Source organism: Lethenteron reissneri, chromosome 1, assembly GCF_015708825.2.
Source record: "Lethenteron reissneri isolate LAM-NWPU_2019-01 chromosome 1, ASM1570882v1, whole genome shotgun sequence".
Lineage (NCBI taxonomy): Eukaryota > Metazoa > Chordata > Hyperoartia > Petromyzontiformes > Petromyzontidae > Lethenteron > Lethenteron reissneri.
The window spans coordinates 1406117-1428075 of record NC_083779.1 but is presented as its reverse complement, the minus strand read 5'-3'; the positions used below and the strand labels follow the sequence as shown (position 1 = coordinate 1428075).

At 55.2% G+C, this 21959-nt stretch overlaps 1 protein-coding gene across 1 annotated transcript in view; it reads right to left on the bottom strand.

Annotated features, from left to right (window-relative positions):
• LOC133346567 (disintegrin and metalloproteinase domain-containing protein 10-like) overlaps positions 1–18222 on the bottom strand; it is a 28334-nt gene extending 10112 nt beyond the window's left edge. Inside the window, exons 1-8 of the mRNA XM_061558259.1 lie at positions 17704–18222; positions 9164–9332; positions 6508–6626; positions 5874–6086; positions 5042–5172; positions 3193–3348; positions 2687–2779; positions 646–829 (exon numbers count right to left, since the gene is read on the bottom strand). Coding sequence (XP_061414243.1) covers positions 646–829; positions 2687–2779; positions 3193–3348; positions 5042–5172; positions 5874–6086; positions 6508–6626; positions 9164–9332; positions 17704–17776 — 1138 coding nt within the window. The 5' untranslated portion in view covers positions 17777–18222. The remainder of the gene's footprint in view (positions 1–645; positions 830–2686; positions 2780–3192; positions 3349–5041; positions 5173–5873; positions 6087–6507; positions 6627–9163; positions 9333–17703) is intronic.
• Between the last annotated feature and the right edge of the window lie 3737 nt (positions 18223–21959).

Genomic DNA, 21959 nt, shown 5'->3' with positions numbered 1-21959 from the left:
GCGGGCTGCAGGGCGGTGGGTGTTGCCCGTTCCACGCCGGGTCTCGGGACGCGCGAGCGGCTCGGCGTTCATTTTGTTTCGAGGGACGTAGCGGCAGCAGCAGCAGCAGCAACAGCAGCAGTAGTAGCAGCAGCAGCAGCGGCAGCAACAGCAGCAGTAGTAGCAGTTGCAGCAGTAGTAGCAGCAGCAGCAGCAACAGCAGCAGTAGCAACAGCAGCAGCAACAGCAGCAGCAGCAGTGGCAGCAACAGCAACAGCAGCAGCAACAGCAGCAACAGCAGCGGCCGCCATTTTTAAAAGACGTCGTCACTCACCGACGCGACCGCTGCCACCCTCTTGATATGCAAATTATTTTGTCAAGGCGCTCTTCCCCCTCCAACCCAGCAGCTTAAATATACGCTCCAAGCCTGGGGTGTTTCATTCAGACGCTGTCTTCCCGAAAGACCTGTTCTTCACCTGAGGACAGCTGCTTGCGTTGTGGCCGAAACGTCGTGAGAATTGTATTTTTTTATGTTTTATTTTTATTATTTTATTTTTTCCCTTCTACGTGACGACTTTACCGAAAGAACCAAGAAGACGAGTCGCAAACTTCACCGCGCTGTCGCGCAGCGTCGCACGCTACCGCAGCCGCCGCGTGCGCGCTCACCGGCGGGGGCTCCGACCCACGCGAGGCCGAGCACGCCGTCGTCGAAGTCGCGGTCGGTGAACACGTAGGCGAGGCAGTAGTCGTTGTGGTTCTGCTCCGAGTTGAGCTCCAGGAACTTCTCCACGCCGATGTTGGCGAAGCGGAAGGGGTTGGTGGGGTCGCGCTCCTCCTCCGTGCCGTTGATCTGCACGCGGCGTCACAACGGCGGCGCGACGCAACGTTGGACTTCGTGTACTTGTTTCACGCCATTCAAAGTCAATCGGAGGTGCATTGCTGAGTCTATGGGTAGTGTTGAGTCCATGGGTAGTGTTGAGTCTATGGGCAGTGTTGAGTCTATGGGCAGTGTTGAGTCTATGGGCAGTGTTGAGTCTATGGACAATGTTAGTCTATGGGCAGTGTTGAGTCCATGGTGCAGTGTTGAGTCCATGGTGCAGTGTTGAGTCCATGGTGCAGTGTTGAGTCTATGGGGCAGTGTTGGGTCTATGGTGCAGTGTTGAGTCTATGGGCAGTGTTGAGTCTATGGTGCAGTGTGGAGTCTATGGTGCAGTGTTGAGTCTATGGTGCAGTGCTGAGTCTATGGTGCAGTGTTGAGTCTATGGTGCAGTGTTGAGTCTATGGGTAGTGTTGAGTCTATGGGCAGTGTTGAGTCTATGGGCAGTGTTGAGTCTATGGTGCAGTGTTGAGTCTATGGTGCAGTGTTGAGTCTATGGGTAGTGTTGAGTCTATGGGCAGTGTTGAGTCTATGGGCAGTGTTGAGTCTATGGGTAGTGCTGAGTCTATGGGTAGTGCTGAGTCTATGGTGCAGTGTTGAGTCTATGGGGAGTGTTGAGTCTATGGGCAGTGTTGAGTCTATGGGCAGTGTTGAGTCTATGGGCAGTGTTGCGTCTATGGTGTAGTGTTGAGTCTATGGGCAGTGTTGAGTCTATGGGCAGTGTTGAGTCAATGGGGAGTGTTGAGTCTATGGGCAGTGTTGCGTCTATGGTGTAGTGTTGAGTCTATGGGTAGTGTTGAGTCTATGGGCAGTGTTGAGTCTATGGGTAGTGTTGAGTCTATGGGCAGTGTTGAGTCTATGGTGCAGTGTGTATGTTGAACTTCTTTTGCACCGTACGAATCTAACCGTGCTAATCGGGGGTGCGGGGGAAGGACAACAAACTTAACACAAAAAGGAGTTTGAAAGAAATGAGTTTTCCAATCTCGATGATGATTTCAAAGTGGCTTCTTAACAGCGGAAGGAAGAGCATTCCAGACGGCCGCAAAAGCGACCTTATCACGTATTCGTTCGTGTCGTATGTGTATGTTGAACTTCTTTCGTACCGTACGTAGCCAACCGTGGTAATCGCAGGTGCGGGAAACTCCACGAGCTTGACTCGTGGAGTTTTGTTTTGTTGTTGCTGCTCTTATCATGGCCGCGATCCTTGCGCATCGTGACCCACTGTGTTACTGTCCACAATAACATCGAACAAGTTTATCCACCCCCCTTAGTGGGTATGATGGGGATGAGTCGGCAGCCTACAGGGGGATTGAAACCTCGGCCGCCTTCCCGTTGCGAGCTCGAGAATTCTGACCGCGGCGCTGTAGAACGGGGCCGCGAGGGAGGCCAGGGGGGCCAGGGGGGTGGGCCAGGAGGGTGGAGGGGCGGTGGGGGGGGGGGGGCAGGGGGGCGGGCGGGGGGCATTCCACGGTGGCTAGGAGATGTTGACCACCTCGCCTGGTAAACAGGAGGTCGTGAGTTCTATCCCGACCCTGACACCTGCCGTATATTCGGAGTTTGCGTGTCTCTCTCCCCGTGGTTTTTCCCTCCACGTCCAGAATCGACATCACGCTTTAGTTGTTTTCGCCTGCCGCCGCTGTACATTTGCACGCGATGAGCCGGTTCCGTCGAGCTATCGTTTGCGATGGCCAGGCTCGCTTCCGCAAAAATATCTACGTAGCTCAGTGGGCCTTACCTGGAAACGAAAAAATAAATAAAAACAATATTGTTCTGTCCAGGGCCCCGAGGAGCCTCTGCGAGCGGCCCGGCGCACGACGGACGGCGACTCACCCGGACCCTCTTCACCATGAAGTTGATGCCCCGGATTCCGTTGAAGTTGGTGTTCTGGTAGATGCTGTCGATCGCCTTCACGTGGCTCGCAATCTGACGCACGCGGAGAGACACGTGGAGAAACATGCGGAGAAACACGCGTGTCGCGAAACTGACTGAGACCAAGGTCCACCCGCGTAGCCTTTAACAGACCGTTGGGGCAAGTGCTGTTAGCGAGCACCTACGAAGGCCGGAACAGCGCACGAGGGGGTGAGTGGCCAGCACCACTCCCGGCCGCCTTTGTCTCCCGAGTGGTGATGTTTACATACTCATTTGATGCCAAGTCGACCTTGGGGAGGCCCAGGACCGGTTCAGTTAATATAATCGTCAATGGTGTTGGCCGATGGGGCACGGTGACACGCGCTGTGACACGCGCTGTGACACGCGCGGTGACACGCGTGCTGTAAAAGGCACGCTGTAAAACGCGCGCGGTGCCACGTGCGGTGCCAGGTGCGCGCGTCGCTCACCTGTGCGATGACGGCCTCGCGGCTGCCGTAGAACTTGTGGAAGAAGTGGTCGGCCTGGATGAAGAGGAGGCACGTGTTCCTGTCCCCCGGGACGCTGCGTGTGCCACGCACCGCGGCACCGGCACCGCCACCACCGCCACCGCCACCACCGCCACTCTGCACCGCGACAGCCGACATCGCACACCCATTCCGGTTGAGAGTTTTCTTGTTGTTCTTGTCGCTAACTGCGCCCCTGCACCGCTGCCAAAGCGGCAGCAGCATCACCAAATAGTTTGATAAGGGAAGGGTGGTGAGTGATGTTTGGCTGTGAGGACGCGTGTGTGTGTGTGCGTGTGTGTGCCCGTGTGTGTGTATATGGAAGGAGCGGTACCTGATGCAATGTGTAAACATCGCCACTGGGGAGACAAACGCGGCTGGGCGTGGTGCTGGCCACCCACCCCCCTTCGTGTGCCGATCCGGCCTTCATAGGTGCCACTCGCTAACAGCACTTGCCCCAACAGTCTGTTGTGGTTATACGTGGGATCTTTGTCTTTGTTGTGTGTCCGAGTGTGTGGAAGGAGGAGTGGTGCAGCGGTTGGCACACTTTGCTACAAACCCGGCACCCCTGGGTTCGATGTCCGCTCACGGCCAACACCAGTGACGATTATCTGAACTGGTCCTGGCCCTCCCCTAGGTCCACTCAGCCTCAAATGAGAACCTGGTGCGGTGTGCCAACGTCACCACTGGAGAGTAAAAGGCGGCCGGGCGTGGTGCTGGCCACCCACCCCCTCGTGCGCCGTTCCGGCCTTCACAAGTGTTACTCGCTAACAGCACTTTCCCCAGCAGTCTGTTTCAGGCTATACGGGGGAGCCAGCAAGTCTGAACATTTGTTATCGCGCACTCTTGATGATGAGGCCAGCCCACCATGGAAGCGTCACCACGCAGGTGAGCGCACAGTGAAACCCTTCAGATCAACAACAGCGCTGTGGTAAGTCCGTGACAAAAGTATGGATCCGGAACATCTGCCCTAATTACACTGAAAGTTGTTTTTATTCATGCCCGGCTTATGAAAAGCTTGACATTTTTGGCATGAGCCCTCCCCTGCCCTCCCCCGCCCCCCCCCCCCCCCCCCGTGGAAGTTTCTAGAACCACTTCCACCCCATCATAGGAATGTGGAATGTCCACCACCGGCTCAGGGTTGTTTGTGTGTGTGCAAGGTACAGCATCTCATCTCAAACACATTCGAGATAAACTAAAACTCTTATATTTTAAATATATATATATTTACCAGGTTAAGGCCCACCGAGTTACGTAGCTATCCTTCAGAAGGGACCTGCCCATCACAAATTATAGCTCAACGAAGCGGCTTATCACGTGGACATTGTAGCAGCGAAATACTCGAAATGCGTGACGTCAATTCTCAATGTGGAGGGAAAATCCGGAGGACCCAAGAAAAATTCACGTGACCACAACGAGAGAGAGAGAGACACGCAAACTCCAAATGCACAGCAGGCGTTAAGGGTCGGGATCGAGCCCATGACCTCCTGTATCCCAGGTGGCAAGTTGATAACCCAATCGTCTGATATGCAGGAGGCCGTGGGTTCGATTCCAACCCTGAAGCCTGCGTGTCTCTCTCTCACCGTGGTCGCGTGGACTTTTCTCCGGGTCCTCCGCTTTTTCCCTCCCACATTTAGAATCGGCATCATCTCGCGTATTTGGCTGCCACACATTGCCACGTGGTGATGATGATGATGAGCCACTTGGTCGCTTCTGAACAAGAGCTACGTAGCTCAGCGGGCCTGACCTGGCAAAATAAAAACATTCTCTAGCCGAGTGAGCATCTCGCCGCCCCCCCCGCCACGGCGCTGACCTGGTCACGTGCTCCGTCATCATCTTCCACGTGCCCCGCGCGGCGCTGGAACGCGGCCATGCGTTGGAAGACGGCGCCATCGGCGCAGCCGCCACCCTCCCCGCGGCCGCCTCCATGGTCGCGGGGGTCGTCTGGGCAGAGACACCACGAGCAACCCCCCCGAACGCTGATGACGGTGAAGATAACGAGGACGATGATGGCGACGAGCAGCGAAGCGATCCTACGCCCTCGCTGCAAGGCAGCCACGGCGGTGGCTCTCGCATCATCCTTGATCATCATCGTCGTCATCATCGTCGTCATCATCGTCGTCATCATCGTCATCATTTTCTTGGTTCTTTCGGTAAAGTCACGTAGAAGGGAAATAATAAAATAATAAAAATGAAACATAATAAAATAATTCTCATGACGTTTTGGCCACAACGCAAGCAGCCGTCCTCAGGTGAAGAACAGGTCTGTCGGAAAGACAGCATTCAGACGTGACTTTACCGAAAGAACCAAGAAGATGAATCCCTGCAGTCACGAAAGCTTTAAATCGAAAATTCGTCATCATTATCGTCGTCATCATCGTCGTTATTGTCATAGTCGTCATCGTCATCATCATCATTATTATTCATATTCTTTGGGTCTTTCGGTAAAGTCACGTAGAAAGGTTCAAAGAAAAATAACAAAAAAATTCCAAAACAAAATTTTCTTTGAATCTATCGATGTGACTTTACTGAAAGACCCAAAGAATATTAATTCCTGCAGTCACGAAAGCTCTAAGTCAAGATCATCGTTATTGTCATAGTCGTCATCGTCGTCATCGTCGTCATCGTTGTCATCATCATCTCACCAATGTCGTCCTCGTGGTAGATGACGGAATGGAAGGGTGCGGTGGCAGTGGCGGCTGCGGCGGCGGTGGTGGCGGCGGCGGCGGTGGCGGCGGTCCCCGTCTCTGGGTAGCGCTCCGCCGGCTCCACGTAGAAGGTGCCGTCCGTGGCGGTCGTCACGACGCCCTCGAAGCGCCCGCCCAGCACCGAGCCGTGGCACCGCGAGCCCGGCTCGCCTGGCACCGTGCGGGGGGGGGGGGGGGGCGTGGGGGGCGTGGGGGGGGGGGGCAGAGATGAGCTTCACCAGAGGGAGAGTTCGCGTGTCGTTTTGACGTTCCTCCTCCCACCTCCGTCGAAGGAGCACAAACCACAGTGGCTTTACTGTGCGGTCCGTAGACTAACATTGCCCATGGACTAACATTGCCCATAGACTAACATTGCCCATAGACTAACATTGCCCATAGATTACCCTTTCATATAGACTTACGTTGCCCATAGACTAACATTGTCCATAGACTAACATGGCCCAGCTCACCCCCGCCCCCCACCCCCGTCTCACCGTGCAGCAATCCCGTGTAGATGCGCGACGTGTCGATGCGTGGTCTCACCGTGCAGCGAGCCCGTGTAGATGCGCGACGTGTCGATGCGTGGTCTCACCGTGCAGCGAGCCCGTGTAGATGTGCGACGTGTCGTACGTCTCCTCCACGCCGCTGGTCTCCACCCGGAAGTCGTCCACAAAGAGGGAGACGTCTCTCCGCAGCCGCAGGTGGAAGTCCCTGCGGGCGGCACGGAGCGAGCGACGCGGCACGGAGCGTCAAGGGGATCGCCAGAGCACGGAGAGCGCCGCCTACGGAGGTCCGGCCACGGCGCACCGAGGGGGTGGCCAGCGCCACGTCCCGGCCGCCTTTGTCTGGCGCTGCCACGGTGGCTCGGAGATGTTGACTACCTTGGCAGGTACACAGGAGGTCTTGGGTTCCATTCCGACCCTGACGCCTGCTGTATATTTGAACCTCATGGCGATACCCCGGCAGTCATTCTTAGTCTGTCGATGGTCGGCGATGCGGCAATCGACTCGTCTCGACTCGAGCTGTACCCTACGATGCACCACCACCACCATGCACCACCACGATGCACCACCACCACCACGATGCACCACCACCACCACCACGATGCACCACCACCACCACCACGGTGCGTACCGCGAGCGTTCAGGGTTTCGGCGCAGTCGTCCTCGCTGCGTGTTGACATCGCGGAGTGGCACCGATGTCGGATTGAGTGGTACCCCAGTCGCGGAGTGAACTACACCCCTGGGAAAAATATTGTCCCAGATATAAAATATTTAATTGCCTCGGCCAGTTTGTATTATTATTGAGTATCCCGGGGTACCGCCATAAGGAACATTTGGAGTGTGCGTGTCTCTCTCTCTCCCCGTGGTCATGTGGTGATGAGTGGCCATCGGGCTATCATTTGTGATCGCCCGGTAGCTTCTAATAAAGAGCTCCATAGCTCGCTTTGGCCTTTCCTGGTGAAATAAAACATTGTTTCCATAAATTTCGTCTCCGCTTCGCACTGCGTATATTCATTTGAGGCCGAGTCTACCTAGGGGAGGAGAGGCCACGAACGGGGATCGAACTCGGGTCTCCCTGGCGGGTTGCGTAAGCGACGAGCGCACTCACCGCTGCGCCACCGCTCTGCACCGTCGCGGCACGGATTGTGGGACCACGGACCATGTGGGACCATGTGGGACCATGTGGGACCACGGACCATGTGGGACCATGTGGGACCATGTGGGACCATGTGGGACCATGTGGGACCACGGACCATGTGGGACCATGTGGGACCATGTGGGACCAGGGACCAATGTGGGACCATGTGGGACCAGTGGGACCATGTGGGACCATGTGGGACCATGTGGGACCATGTGGGACCATGGTGGGTACAAGATGGTGGCAGCGCTATGAGGCCATCATGACCCTATAGAAATCTAACTGTAAAATTGTTTCATCAACTGACAGTTGTTGTTGTTGTTGTTTTCACATAATCCACTTAGCGATGCGTTCCTGGGCATGATTCAAAATTTTATAGAGTTTAAAATTAACGAAATTCACTCGGTGATGATCAACTTCCGTGAGTAATTCACTTGGCGATGCATTACTGCCGAATTAGAATTGCTCTTCAACTCTGCGGCGAGCGAGTCAGCCAGCCAGAACGACGACTTACATCAAGTGCAATGAATCGGCGCGCAGTAACAACGCTTCGGAGCGCGAGTGGCGATTCAATTTGTTGGGCCGTGCTGCGTGGTGGAGGGTCTCGACGACACAACGTTGGTCCAGATCATCGCGCAACCTCAGCCGAGAACCGCGATCGCGACTCACGATATGCAGTTCGTGGATTTTGAAAATGTGCGCACCGTTTGGCGATGTCGCTGCTGCATTGGCAATGCACAAGCACAGACAACAACAACAACAACAATTCAACACGTTCCGTGTCAACACCACAGTGGCTTTAAAAGGAAAACAAAACGGAACAGGTCGACGTTTTGGGCCACGTTATTACGCGCTCTAAACAAGGTCCAGTGTCCGAAACGTCTATATATTTACGCTCTCCTTTTGAAGCCCACAGTAGATTTGGACAAATGTGTGTTGAGTTTTATTTTCAAATGTACGCACAGGTTAAGATCCGTAACAATGTTTATTTATTATTTATAACCACTTTATTCTTTCACTGTTGGCGCCCAGCCCAGTCCAGCCGCACCGGGAGCCAAATGTGATTTGTCACTTTGACCCTTAACCGCTGTGTATCATCGATACGTTCAATTTTCAAGTGCAATCTAATTGAGGGACCACGTGTTGTTGTTGTCTTGGTGCGGTCTGGGACCGTTGCCGATGCTGCTGCTGCTGCTGTTGTTTAGAATCAACGTCGTGCGCGTATGGAGTCATTTGTCTACCGCTATAAATTTCCACGTGACGATGATGATAAGCCCGCTTCGCTGAGCTATCATTTGATGGCCAGGTTCGCTTCAGAACAAAATAAACGAATATCTCTGTGGGGCCTTCCACCACCACTGTTCATCTTCGTGGCGTTCACGCTCGAACGGTTCATATTCTTGGTTCTTTCGGTAAAGTCACGTAGAAGGGAAATAATAAAATAATGAAAATATAAAACAATAAAAATTCTCACGACGTTTCGACTGCAACACAAGCAATCATCATCAGGTGTGAAATCCACAGCGTGCCGTGAGCGTGCCGTGAGCGTGCCGTGAGCGTGCCGTACGCGTGCCCGCACGCGCGTGCGGACGTGCGCGCGTCCTTACCGTCCGTACGCCGAGAAGCGGAGGCTGAGCTGCGCCGTCTGCCGGCCCAGGGCGGCGCGCCGGACGCGCTCGTGCTGCGTGTGGACGTCCTCTGTGTCGTAGGAGAGGCCCTCGTAGCGGCGGATGTAGCTGCCCAGGGCCTGGCCCAGGCCGCCGGCAACCCCCGCTCCTGCGCGCAGAACGACTCGCTCCGGTACGTTTCCCCGCCACACCGCACAGCCGCGTCGCGACGGGGTCCCCCGTGCCAAACCGGCCCGGCGTGGTTCGGGAGACGCTGGGTTCGGGTTCATTTTTCCCTATGCCCCCCCCCCACTACCCGTGCCATGCCCGTTTAGCCCCCCACCTCCCCTCTCCTCTACAACCCGCTGCGCAAACTCGCCGCGTTGTTTTAGCCACCCCCGGGCGCGCCGCTCGTTGATGTCGTTGCGACGAGCGTCGCTCCTGCGAGGGTCGTGGTTGCTGCAGGGCGACTGCCTCCAACCGGCCCGGGAGCGGCGTCCTTCACGAGCCGCCTCCTCCGCAGTCATCGGCAAGTCCACTCGGCTCCAAATCACCGCGTCAGTCCATCTCCCCTTTAGCCCGTGCCACGCCTGTTTAGCCCCCCGTCTCTATCCGGCGAAACTGAAGCGGTTGCGTTTGCAGTGGCTGGGCATGCGGTCAACATGGCCCAGCCAATGCAGCCTCGCCTGCCGGAGGAGCTCACCGATGAGATATTTACATCATTAGACCTTCTTTGCCAGTACCAAAATAAAAGAATAGGGTTTTTCCCCTTTTTTCTGGCAACAAAACTGAAACCTTTTTACACGGATTCAGAAAAGAAAGAAAGCTGTCTCTGGTGTGGGCCAATCAGTTTCAAGGACAATGCATATATTATCAGTGCGTTTTTTGTTTGCATTTTGACTGCAAGTATTGTGGTTAATGCAGACATGAATCCTTGTAAAAAGGTTTCAGTTTTCTTGCAAGAAAAAAGGGGGAAAACCCTATTATGATGGGATATTGTCGCGATATTTCAAGAATCTGTGAGGTTCTCGTACAACCCAGCCTGCTTAAAGCCGGTGAAAATGTTCCTATAATGGGGGTCCACGTTTCGCATGCATAGAGAATTGAGGGCATGACTGTGGCCGAGAAGACCTGGAGCTTCGTGTGGAGCGACAGGCCAAGTAGCATCGACACGGCGTTACGCAGGCGATGAAAAAAAATTCCGCTCGACTGATTCGAGGTGAGACCTCTGCTGCCAAACCAGAACTGGTCATGAACACACTGCCTGGGTACAGGAACTACCCAACTCTCTCCACAACTGCCAACACTCATAGGGAGTTGAGGGGGTGGAGTATTCGATAACATGAAATACCCAGGCATGTGCTTTGTTTTGGTGAGGCTGATGGTAAGGCCCATTTTTTAGTGGCACACTCCAGGTTCAGCAGCGGCGTCTCCAACTCCTCCTCAAAGAGAGCAGCAATCACCAGATCATCGGCATACGTAACATGGCAGACCAGTAGGGCGCCAACCCATGACCGCACCCAGGCATCGATCAGATCAGCCTCCCATTGTATCTGCTGTTCCAGATGGAAATTCCTCCGGTACAGCCATAGAAAACTTGTTGAACTACGTGTTAAAAAAATATGTTAAATAGTGTGGGGCCAGAGGACATCCCTGTCGCACCCCAAGGCGAACAAGGAATAGCTCCGACTCCTGGACACGTAGCTTTGCCCGGGCTTGCCCACCATCAGCCGAAACCATCTAAAGAAAAGTTACAAACAACCTGGCCAAACGTCCCAATGCCAAAAACATTTACCTGCAAATTACTCATTTGGGATTACACGTAGCAGCAGCAGCAGCACCTCCTAAAAAAACGAGTATTTAGACTCCTTCAGGCTTTTCTGGATAAACAAGTGAAATAATTAGAGTGCTAATTCATCACGAGGGTCCTTAATGAGAGTGAGCAGAGGGTCCGGGCCCCCCAGGGCACAAGAACAGCCCCAAGGCCCTGGCCTCTTTAAACCAGGCCCTCATCTTTTCACCAAGCCAACACGCCTTGCACGCATCTCACGAGACCACCGCATTGCTCATGTGGTGCCACAGCGACGGGGCCGCTCTGCCGAGCCAGGGAGCCGCCCGGCTTCCCCCACCGCACTGCCCCCCATCACCCGCCCCACATAAGCACACACCCACACGCATCCCCCCCCCCCCCATAGAGCTGGAAGGGAAGGTTACCTGATCGACCGGTTTTTATCCGAGAGACCCTTATCGGGATTAATTCTCACGGTTTCCGGCGATCAGGGAATTGGATGACCTCCCCCGTGCTACGTGGTACCGCGGCGCTGCTGCCGGCCTTAATATGGTGTGGTCGCGGCGTGGGGCATTCGGCCACCGCGGTTGAGGCGCATTTCCCCCCACACACACCCCCACGAGTCGACGGGGCAAGCAGGGGAGGCACGAGACAGCATGAATAGCGGGGTCACAGGGGCTGTTGCGCATAGTCATGGGGGGTTGGGATAATTGCGCTTGAGCGCGCAGGCCCCATTGTTAGGAAGGGTAAGGGAGTAATTAGGATGTACGCTGCCAACGTCGCTCACTGATTAGCATATCAACAGCGCCTGGGGACTGCCGTGCGCGGGCTTGGGGTGCACGAGCCCATTGTTCAGCGCAGCATCCCCTTTGGAGGTAGGGAGGATAAATAGAGGAGCGCAGAGGGGAAATCGCTCTCTTACTCCAGCGCCAGGCGACCAGACGCAGCTCCAGCCAGCGACCCGGACGTCCGTGCGACGCACCGAGGCGCGCGGTGAGCACCGGGATCAGCGGACCGCCGTGGACACTTAACAGTGAGTAAGAAGGGGAATTAGAATCATAGCAGATAAATAGGGAATAGGTACAGGTTTAGTGGAATAGGCCAGCCTCGTCGACTCACTGATTCAACATCAATTCGCAGGTGGCATATAATAAATCATTAATAGCGAAGCGTGGTCTCGCGTGATCTTGTCGTGCAGTGTGAGCGTGTGGGTGCGCTGTGTGCACAGTGGTTCGCCACGTGAGTGAGCGCTGCGCGGAGCTGAGCGCGCGGGTTGCGCGTGGGTACGCAGTGATTCTGTGGTGCTGCGGCTCGCCTCGGGGGAGCGCTGCGCAGAGCGGTGCGAGAGTGGGTGTCGCGTGTGTTCACTCCGTGTGTGATACAGGTGCGCGAGTATAACGTGAGTTGAGTTGGAGTGCGCGGAGCGGCGTGTGGGTGGGCGTGCGTGCGTAATCGGCGTCCGCCAGGTGCGCGCTCATAACGTAAGCGGCCAGCAGGCGGCGAGCGCTGCGCAGAGCGGCGCAAGAGTGCGTATCGCGTGTGGAGCTGTATGCGTGTGTGCGCGCACGTTCACTACGTGTATAATACGGATGCGCATTGGTAACGTGCCGCACAGGGCTATACTGCGAGCACGGCGTTTGATTGACGATGATGTGCGCACGTATGCTCGCAGCGTGGGAGCGCGGCGCGAGGCTGTAACAGTAGGGGCGTCGCGTTCGAATGCCGGCGAAACCGTAGCGGGTAATAGGGAGGTGGGGTAACGTAAACGAAATAGGGGATGCAGGCGGGAGGGACCCCGGGGGCCGACGGCCCCCACACTCAGCCTCGTCCAGACCACCGTATCCTCGGATAAATTGTCCCACCCACTCACGCGGGGCTGAAAATGTTGAACTTCTTTCGCACCATACATAGACCAAACGTGCTAATCGCAGGTGTGGGGGAAGGGCAACGAACCAAAGACCAAAAGCAGTTGTAAAGAAATGCGTTTGCAATCTCGAGGATATAAAAGCTCCCTGTAGCTTGCTGATATTGGAAGGGCATTTCAGACGGCCTCAGCACCACAGCATGTGGTCCTCACAAAAGACAAAGATCCCCCGTATAGCCTTAACAGACTGTAGGGGCAAGTGCTGTTAGCGAGCACCTATGAAGGCCGGCACGGCACACGAGGGGGTGGGTGGCCAGCACCACGCCCGGCCGCCTTTGTCTCCCTAGTGGCAATGTTTACACACCGCACCAGGTACTCATTTGAGGCTGAGTCGACCTAGGGGAGAGGCCCGGGACCGGTTCAGATAATCGTCACTGGTGTTGGCCGTGAGCGGGAATCGAACTCGTGTCGCTGGGTTCATAGCGCAGCGTAGCGCTAACCGCTACACTACCGCCATCACACACACACACGCGCGCGCACGTGCCCCATAGACCTCCCCCCACACACCTGGGGATCAATATAGGCGGTGCTGTGAGTCACTTGGACTCTGCACCTCAACGACAAACCTCCGTTTGTGCGAGTGCATGCGATGTGTCGCCACGTGTGCCACAAACGAGAAGAGATCCCCCGCGTAGCAATGCACAGAGTGTAGGGGCAAGTGCCATTAGCGAGGAGCGGCGGTCAGGCCGGCACGGCCACACGAGGAAGTGGGTGACCAGCACCACCCCTGGCTGCCTTTGTCTCCCCAATGGCGATGTTTACACCCCGCACCAGCTACAGTATTCATGCAAGGCCGAGTCTACCGAGGAGAGGCCTGGGACCGGTTCAGATATTCGTCAACGATTTTGGCTGAATTCAGCTAACCACTACACTTACCGCTACCCCATCATCTCGGCAACAAAGACAAAGGTCCCCCGTATAGCCTGCACAGACTGTTGAGGCAAGTGCTGTCAGCGAGTAGCACCTATGAAGACCGGCAGTGTACACGAGGGGCCACCACCACTACCACGCCCGACCGCCTTTGTCTCCCCAGCGGCGATGTTTTTACACACCAGGTACTCATTTGAGGCCGAACCAACCTAGGGAAAAGGCCCAGGACCGGTTCAGATAATCGTCACCGGCGCTGTAACGCAACACAGCGACAGGTGAAGGCCGGCCTAACGCCACACACCCACACACCCCAAACCCACCTGGTTAAGGCGGTTGGACTCGAGTGATTGTCAAGAGAATGACTAAGAGTTGACACAATTGCCCCGGCAAACATCAAAGGTGTCGATGTTGGTGCACGTGATTGGTGATGGTTGGGGGGCCACTCTGGGCTTGCAATCCAGAGGGGTGTGCAAAGAAGCAATGCAAGTCCTCGTGCGCGTGCAATTCCATTTCACTACGATTATCTTCATTTTTGGCCAAGTATGGCCCACTGAGCTAATTTTCTAGCGCTCTCTTTTATTTTTTATCAGAAACGACCCTGGCCACAAATCATAGCTCGACGAAGAGGTTCGTCACCATGTGGAAATTTACAGAAGCAGCCAAATACAGCACTCCAACCGTGTCTCCGTTCCAGGTGTGGAGGGGAAACACACGAATACTCGAACCCAGTGACGTTGATTCTACACGTGGAGGAAGAAACTGGAGCACCCCGAGAAGAATCCGCACGACCACAGGGAAGAGAGACACGCAAACTGCAAATGAGGTCGTGGGTTCCGTCCCAATCCTGACGCCTGCTGCTGTATATTTGGAGTTTGCGTGTCGCTCTCTCATCATCACGGTGGCTAGGAGATGTTAGCTACCTCGCCTGGTCTACAGGAGGGCGTGGGTTCGGTCGCGATCCTGACGCCTGCTGCTGTATATTTGGAGTTTGCGTGTCTCTCTCTCATCATCACGGTGGCTAGGAGGTGTTAACTACCTCGCCTGGTGTACAGGAGGTCGTGGGTTCGATCCCGATCCTGATGCCTGCTGCTGTATATTTGGAGTTTGCGTGTCTCTCTCTCTCTCTCATCATCATCACGATGGCGAGGAGATGTTAACTACCTCGCCTGGTCTACAGGAGGTCGTGGCTTCGATCCCGACCCTGACGCCTGCTGCTGCTGTATATTTGGAGTTGCGTGTCTCTCTCGCCGTGGTCGCGTCGATTTTTCCCCGAGGCCCTCCGATTTCTTTCCCTCCACATTTAGAATCAACGTCACGCGTTTACCGTATTTGGCAGCTATACATTCCCACGTGATGATGATGATGATGACGATGATGATGATCCCACTTCGTTGAGCTATCATTTGTGACAACCAGGTCGGTTGTGAGCTACGTAGCACCGTGGGCCTCTACATTGTAAAAATAAAAACAAAAATAGTTTAGTGTCGTTTAGTTTGTGATTGCGAAGCGAGACGTTATCCTGGCCTCCACGTGGTTCCACGTTATCAACTTGAAACTCACCCACACTGGGGTAGGTGAACGATGGAACTCCGGGGGGGGGGCGGGGGGGGGGGCAAGCCACGGAGTTGACCTAAAAGGCTACGCCAGGGCAGTGGTCGAGAAGTCAGGGATGGGGGGGGAGGGACATTTGACAGTGCGAGGTGGTGGAACGCGCTCTCTGAAGATTCGTCAAGACGGTGAAATCGTTTCACGTGCAGCAAAGGGGGTGTGGGGATGGGGGTGGATTGTGACGGTTGGCACCGGGAGGTCTTCATGCAGCAGTGGATCGACCATAGCTGGCGATGACAACGTTGGACTCATCCTATTCCTGGACTCCCTATTATAATCGGCGATAATCCGTCGATGTTGTTTTTAATCTCCCCGCACCTCCGATTGGCTACGTACGGTGCGAGAGAAGTTCCACGTGCTGCACGTACATGGAACGGCACCCCGAGGTCTGCTATTCTATGGCTAAGAGGAGCCACTCGTAAACAGAAAGACACACACACAAAGACACACGTGAATACGGAAAGACAAACACATCAAGACTGAAATCTACACTTATACAAAGACAAAGATCCCCCGTATAGCCTTAACAGACTGTAGGGGCAAGTACTGTTAGCGAGCACCTATACACATACGTACAGGTACATACACACACATAAAGCTATGCCGTACATATATATACAAGACAAAGATCCCCCGTATAGCATTGCTAGACTGTTGGGGCAAGTGCTGTTAGCTTAGCACCTGTGAAGGCCGGCACGGCACACGAGGGGGTTGGTGGCCAGCACCACGCCCGACCGCTTTTGTCTCCCCAGTGTTGATGTACACGACACACCGCACCAGGTACTCATTTGAGGCTGAGTCGACCTAGGGGAGGCCCATGACCGATTCTGATAATTGTCACCGGTGGTGGCCGTGAGCGGGAATCGAACTCGAGTCACCGGGTTCGTAGTGCAACCCTCTAACCCCTACACAAAGCCACATAGTACACAATACTCCACAAAGACACACACAGACACATGTTACACAAAGACACACAAAGTCACATGGTAGACACCACTACACAAAGACACAAAGCCACATGGTACACAGCACTACACAAAGACACATGTTACACAAAGACACACAAAGACACATGGTAGACACCACTACACAAAGACACATGTTACACAACACTACACAACACTACACAAAGACGCACAAAGACACATGGTAGACAACACTACACAAAGACACAAAGCCACATGGTACACACCACTACACAAAGACACACCAATCCACATGTTACACACCACTACACCAAGCCACATGTTACACACCACCACCACGACATCACGGTGGATGTGCTCTCCCAACAACACACCGGCGTGGCGCTGTAACGAATCGGCACCGCTCCCTTGACGTGACGACGCCTTGCTAATTGTGGCGGGTGGTGGCGGGTTCAACGACACATTTAAACTTGCGCGACCTCACCGCCAAATAAACAACAACCACAACAACAACAACCACAACAACAACAACCTGCATTACGGACGAAATCCTCCTCCGTGTTAATAAACAGCGCATCCACGACACACACACACCCCCAATACAATGGCCACACACAGCACGCAAGAAGACAAAGATGCCCATTGTACCGGCTTCACGGGCTTATGGGGGGCAAGGCACACGAGGGGTTGGCTTGACGTTGGCGGGGCGTGCGGCCACCACGCCCGGCCGTCTTTGTCTCTCCCCCAGCAGCACCACACAGGGCTCCTCTCCAGCTCACGGCCGAGTCGATTGAGTGGCGAGAGTCGTGGGGGGGGGGGGAACTTGGTTCAGATGTTCGGCCACTGATGTTAGCCGTGAACGACACAAAGGGCCGCCGTGTAGCCCGTAACAGACTGCCGGGGCAAGTGCTGTGAGCGAGCAGCACCTATTGAAAGGCCGGCAACGTGGGGCAAGCGAGGGGTGGGTGGGTGGGTGGGTGGCCAGCACCACGCCCGGCCGCCTTTGTCTCCCCCAGTGGCGATGTTCACTACACACCGCGACCGCAGGTACTCATCCCAGGCTGAGTCGAAAACAACAACAGACAGCTCCCGACACGCCAGCACCAACACTCGTGTGACCACCACCAGCACCAACACTCGTGACCACCACCAGCACCACCACCAGCACCACCAGCACCACCAGCACCAGCACCACCAGCACCACCACCACTATCACCACTACCAGCACCAGCCCCACCACCACCAGCCCCACCACCATCACCACGACCAGCACCATCACCACCACCACCAGCCCCACCACCACCAGCCCCACCACCATCACCACCACCAGCACCATCACCAGCACCATCACCACCACCACCAGCACCATCACCATCACCACCACTATCACCACCACCACTAACACCACCACCGTCCACCTCACCTCGGCTGGATGCGCTCGGCGAGCTGAGCGATGCCACGACGATGATGAGGAGGAGAGTCCGCGTGGGGTGCATCGCCTCCGGAGATCTCTGCCTGCCTGTCCTGCCTGTACGCCTGCCTGCCCTGCCTTGTCCTGCCTGCCCTGCCTGTCTGCCTGCACGCCACGTACGTCGTGCCCTTGTTACTGGAGGAAGCAGAGAGCGGGAGGAGAAGGCTGAGAGAGACGGCGGCGATGTCTGCCGAAAGGCATCGCCGCGCGAACACCCAGAGAACACACAGAGCACACACAGAGAACACACAGAGAGCGCACAGAGAGAACACACACATAGAGCGCACAGAGAGCACAGAGAGAACACACACAGAGAGCACACACAGCACACACAGCACAGAGAGCACCCAGCACAGAGAGCCCCCAGAGCAGAAGAGCACACCCAGAGCACGCACAGAGAACACACAGAGCAGCAGAGCACACACAGAGCACAGAGAGCACAGACTCGTGGTGTTCAGACGACCACTCCCTTCCCACCAGTGGGAGCACTCCCTCCGCGATTATGGAAACCGCCTCCTCTCCCCCTCCTCCTCCTCCCCCTCCTCCCCTCCTCCTCCTCCTCCACCCCCCTCCTCCTCTCCCCCTCCTCATCTCCCCCTCCTCCCCCTCCTACCGCCTCCTCCTCCCCCTCCTACCGCCTCCTCCTCCCCTCCTCCCCCCTCCTCCTCCCCCCTCCTCCTCCGCCCCCCCTCCTCCTCCTACCCCCTCCACCCCCTCCTCATCCCTCCTCCTCCCTCCTCCTCCCCCCTCCTCCTCCTCCCCCCTCCTCCTCCTACCCCCTCCACCCCCTCCTCCTCCCTCCTCCTCCCCCCTCCTCCTCCTCCCCCCTCCTCCTCCTACCCCCTCCACCCCCTCCTCATCCCTCCTCCTCCCTCCTCCTCCCCCCTACCTCCTTCCCCTACCTCCTCCTCTCCCCTACCACCCCCTCCTCCCCTCCTCCTCTCCCCCTCCTCCTGCTCCCCCCCCCCCTCCTCCTCTCCCTCCCCCTCCTTCCCCCTCCCCCTCCTCTCTCTCTCCCCCCTACCTCCTCCTCCTCCCCCCTACCTCCTCCTCTCCCCCCCTCCTCCTATCTCTCCTCCCCCTCCTCCCCCTCCCCCCTCCTCCCCTCCCCCTCCTCCTCCCCCCTCCTCCCCCCTCTTCCCCCTCCCCCTACCTCCCCCTCCTCCTCTCCCTCCCCCCGTGGTCGCGTGGATTTCTCTCTCTCAGGGTCCTCCGGCTTCTCCCCTCCACGTGGTGCGATAAACACGCGTCTCGTCTCCCCCTCCACGTGGTGTCACAAACACGCGCTTCGAGTGTCCGGCTGCGGGCATCAATTCCCACACGACGATGACGAGCCACTGGGTGAGCTCGCGTCTGTGATCGCCAGCTCGCCAGCTCGCCTTCTGACTCAAAGGGCGACACATCAGCTTCGTGGGGCCTGACCTGGCAAAAGAGAGCGGGTTTTTCGTTTTTTGTTTCATTTTTGTTTTCGTTTTGTTTTTTGTTTTAGTTTATTGTATAAGTTTTTTTTCGTTTTCGGTTTTTTTTCGTTTTTTTCAGTTTTTGGTTTTAGTTTATTGTTTCAGTTTTTTTTCGTTTTCGTTTTTTTTCAGTTTTTTTTCAGTTTATTGTTTCCGTTTTTTTTCGTTTTTTTCAGTTTTTTGTATTAGTTTTAGTTTATTGTTTCAGTTTTGTTGTTGTTGCAGACTCGCCCTCGCCACGTGCAAGCGAGATGTCTCTCACCTGCTCGGGGCTGACAGTTCACGTGCACCACCACCGCAACGTGAATCAGGAAATTACGCGAGCTTGTGTGGGTGAGGGTCAGGGCATGGCAAGGGGAGCGTGGTGAAGGAGGATTGGCGGAGTGGGGAGCACGTGTGGCAGCGTCGGACATTCGCCTTGGTTCAGGCAACCCACTGGCACATGGGGTCTGTCCCGTGACCTCCTCCTGCCAGGCAGCCTCCCGACACTGCACGTGACCTCAAAGTGCACCTAGCCTGGCACAAGCGCCGTGGCGAACAGCGGCTGTTGTTATGGTAGGGCCAAGGTCTATTGCCTGGTGTGTTCATGGTGGGTGCGCGTCTGCCTGGGGAGTGCGGTTCGAGTTAGGGCTCGTTTTAGTGTCTGCTCGGATGATGTGGTCGGTGTAGGATGTGGCTGGTGCAAGTTGCAGTGTCTGGTTCCCATCACCACGTGTTCACCAATCACCCGTCGGTACTCACGGCAAAGACAAAGATCCCCCGTACAGCCTTGACAGGCTGTTGGGGCAAGTGCTGTTCACAAGTAGCACCTATGAAGGCCGGAACGGAACACGAGGGGGTGGGTGGCCAGCACCACGCCCGGCCGCCTTTGTCTCCCCAGTAGCGATGTTAACACATCGCACCAGGTACTCATTTGAGGCCGAGTCGACCTAGGGGTGGCCCATGACCTATTCAGAAAACATTCCTGCGGAGGAAGCTGGTAGGAACGTTGGGTTGCTCGGTCAATGGCCAGGGTTAACGGCGGCGTGGTGTATTCCGCAAATATGGCCGACTGTGAGGGCGGGCACAAGCCGGCGTGAGTAGGTTAAACGTTGAGTTTTATAAGGGCACCACGGGGTGACCAGCCCCTCCCCACCCAGCCCCACCCCTCCAACCCCCCACCCAGCCCCTCCCCACCCAGCCCCTCTCCACCCAGCCCCACCCCTCCCATTTTTGGATCCACGACGGACGGACACAATAATCCCCTGTGGGCTGGTGTAACCAGGAGGTTCCTACCAGTATAATCGTCCCTGGTGTTGGTGGCCGTGAGCGGGAATCAAACTCAGGTCGCCGGGTTCGGAGCGTGAAGCTCCCACCACGACCACTCTCTCCCCACCGTCACAATGGATTAGCATCTTAGCACCGTGGTCGATCAGAGCTCGCTCTCTCGCTCTCTCCAGCAATGCTTCGTGGTGCATTCACAGCACCATCTGCCGTCGAAGCGATTGACCCGTAAGTGGCTGTGTTCGTCTTAATTACCCCAATTATCAAAGACAGGATGAGATGCACACCCACGCACGGGCATGTGAAGAGTTTGCTTAAACCCTCTTCTTCTGTTTAGTTGAAAGTTACTTTCGGGCCAAGCGCTGTTTGAGAGCACCAATTAAAGAATTCGCCAACCCTCTTGTGAATGACAGAAGCAAAGGCAAAGATCCCCCGTATAGCCTGCAGCAGACTGTTGGGGCAAGTGCTGTTAGCGAGTAGCACTGCCTATGAAGGCCGGCGCGGCACACGAGGGGGTGGGTGGTGCAACACCACATCCGGCCGCCTCCGTCACCCCAGTGGCGATGTTTACTACGCACCGCACCAGGTACTCATTTGAGGCTGAGTCGACCTAGGGGTGGCTCAGTACCGGCTCAGATAATCGTCACTGATGTTGGTCGTGAGCGGTAATCGAATCCAGGTCGCCGGGTTCATAGCGGAGCGCGCTAACCACCACACCACCGCTCTCTACAATAACAGAAGCACACATTCAAACAAACACACAGGGACATCTGCCTCACCCACATCAAATACAAAGATGCCCCATTTAGCCTTATTGACTGCTGGGGTAAGAGCTGTCTGTGAGCACCTATTAAAGATACTCGCGTATGAACATAAATTAGATATATACCTGAATCACTACACGTAACATATGCAGTACACGTTGCATACAAGCGCCCACATTATACAAAAGGTGACAAACATAATACAGGGTGGCCTAAAGGTTAGGACATGGGGTTATTTAATTATCTTAACAAATGTTTAAACTGACTGCGTGTTGAGTAGTGGTGGTCCAGACCTCCCTTTCCCTGGCGACAGACTCCAGCACTACATTACTAAACACTACTATACACTACACTATACACTACTACACTATACACTACTACACTATTACACTATACACTACACTACTACACTATACACTACTATACACTACACTATACACTACTACACTATTACACTATACACTACACTACTACACTATACACTACTATACACTACACTACTACATTAAACACTACACTATACACTACTATACACTACACTACTACACTATGCACTACTATACACTACACTATACACTACACTATCAACCGAGGAATTTAGCATATTTATGGAAAATGCAGATATGGGATTTTATTATTTTATTTCCCTTCTACGTGACTTTACCGAAAGAACCAAGAAGATGAATCCCTGCAGTCACGAAAGCTTTAAATCGAAATTCAA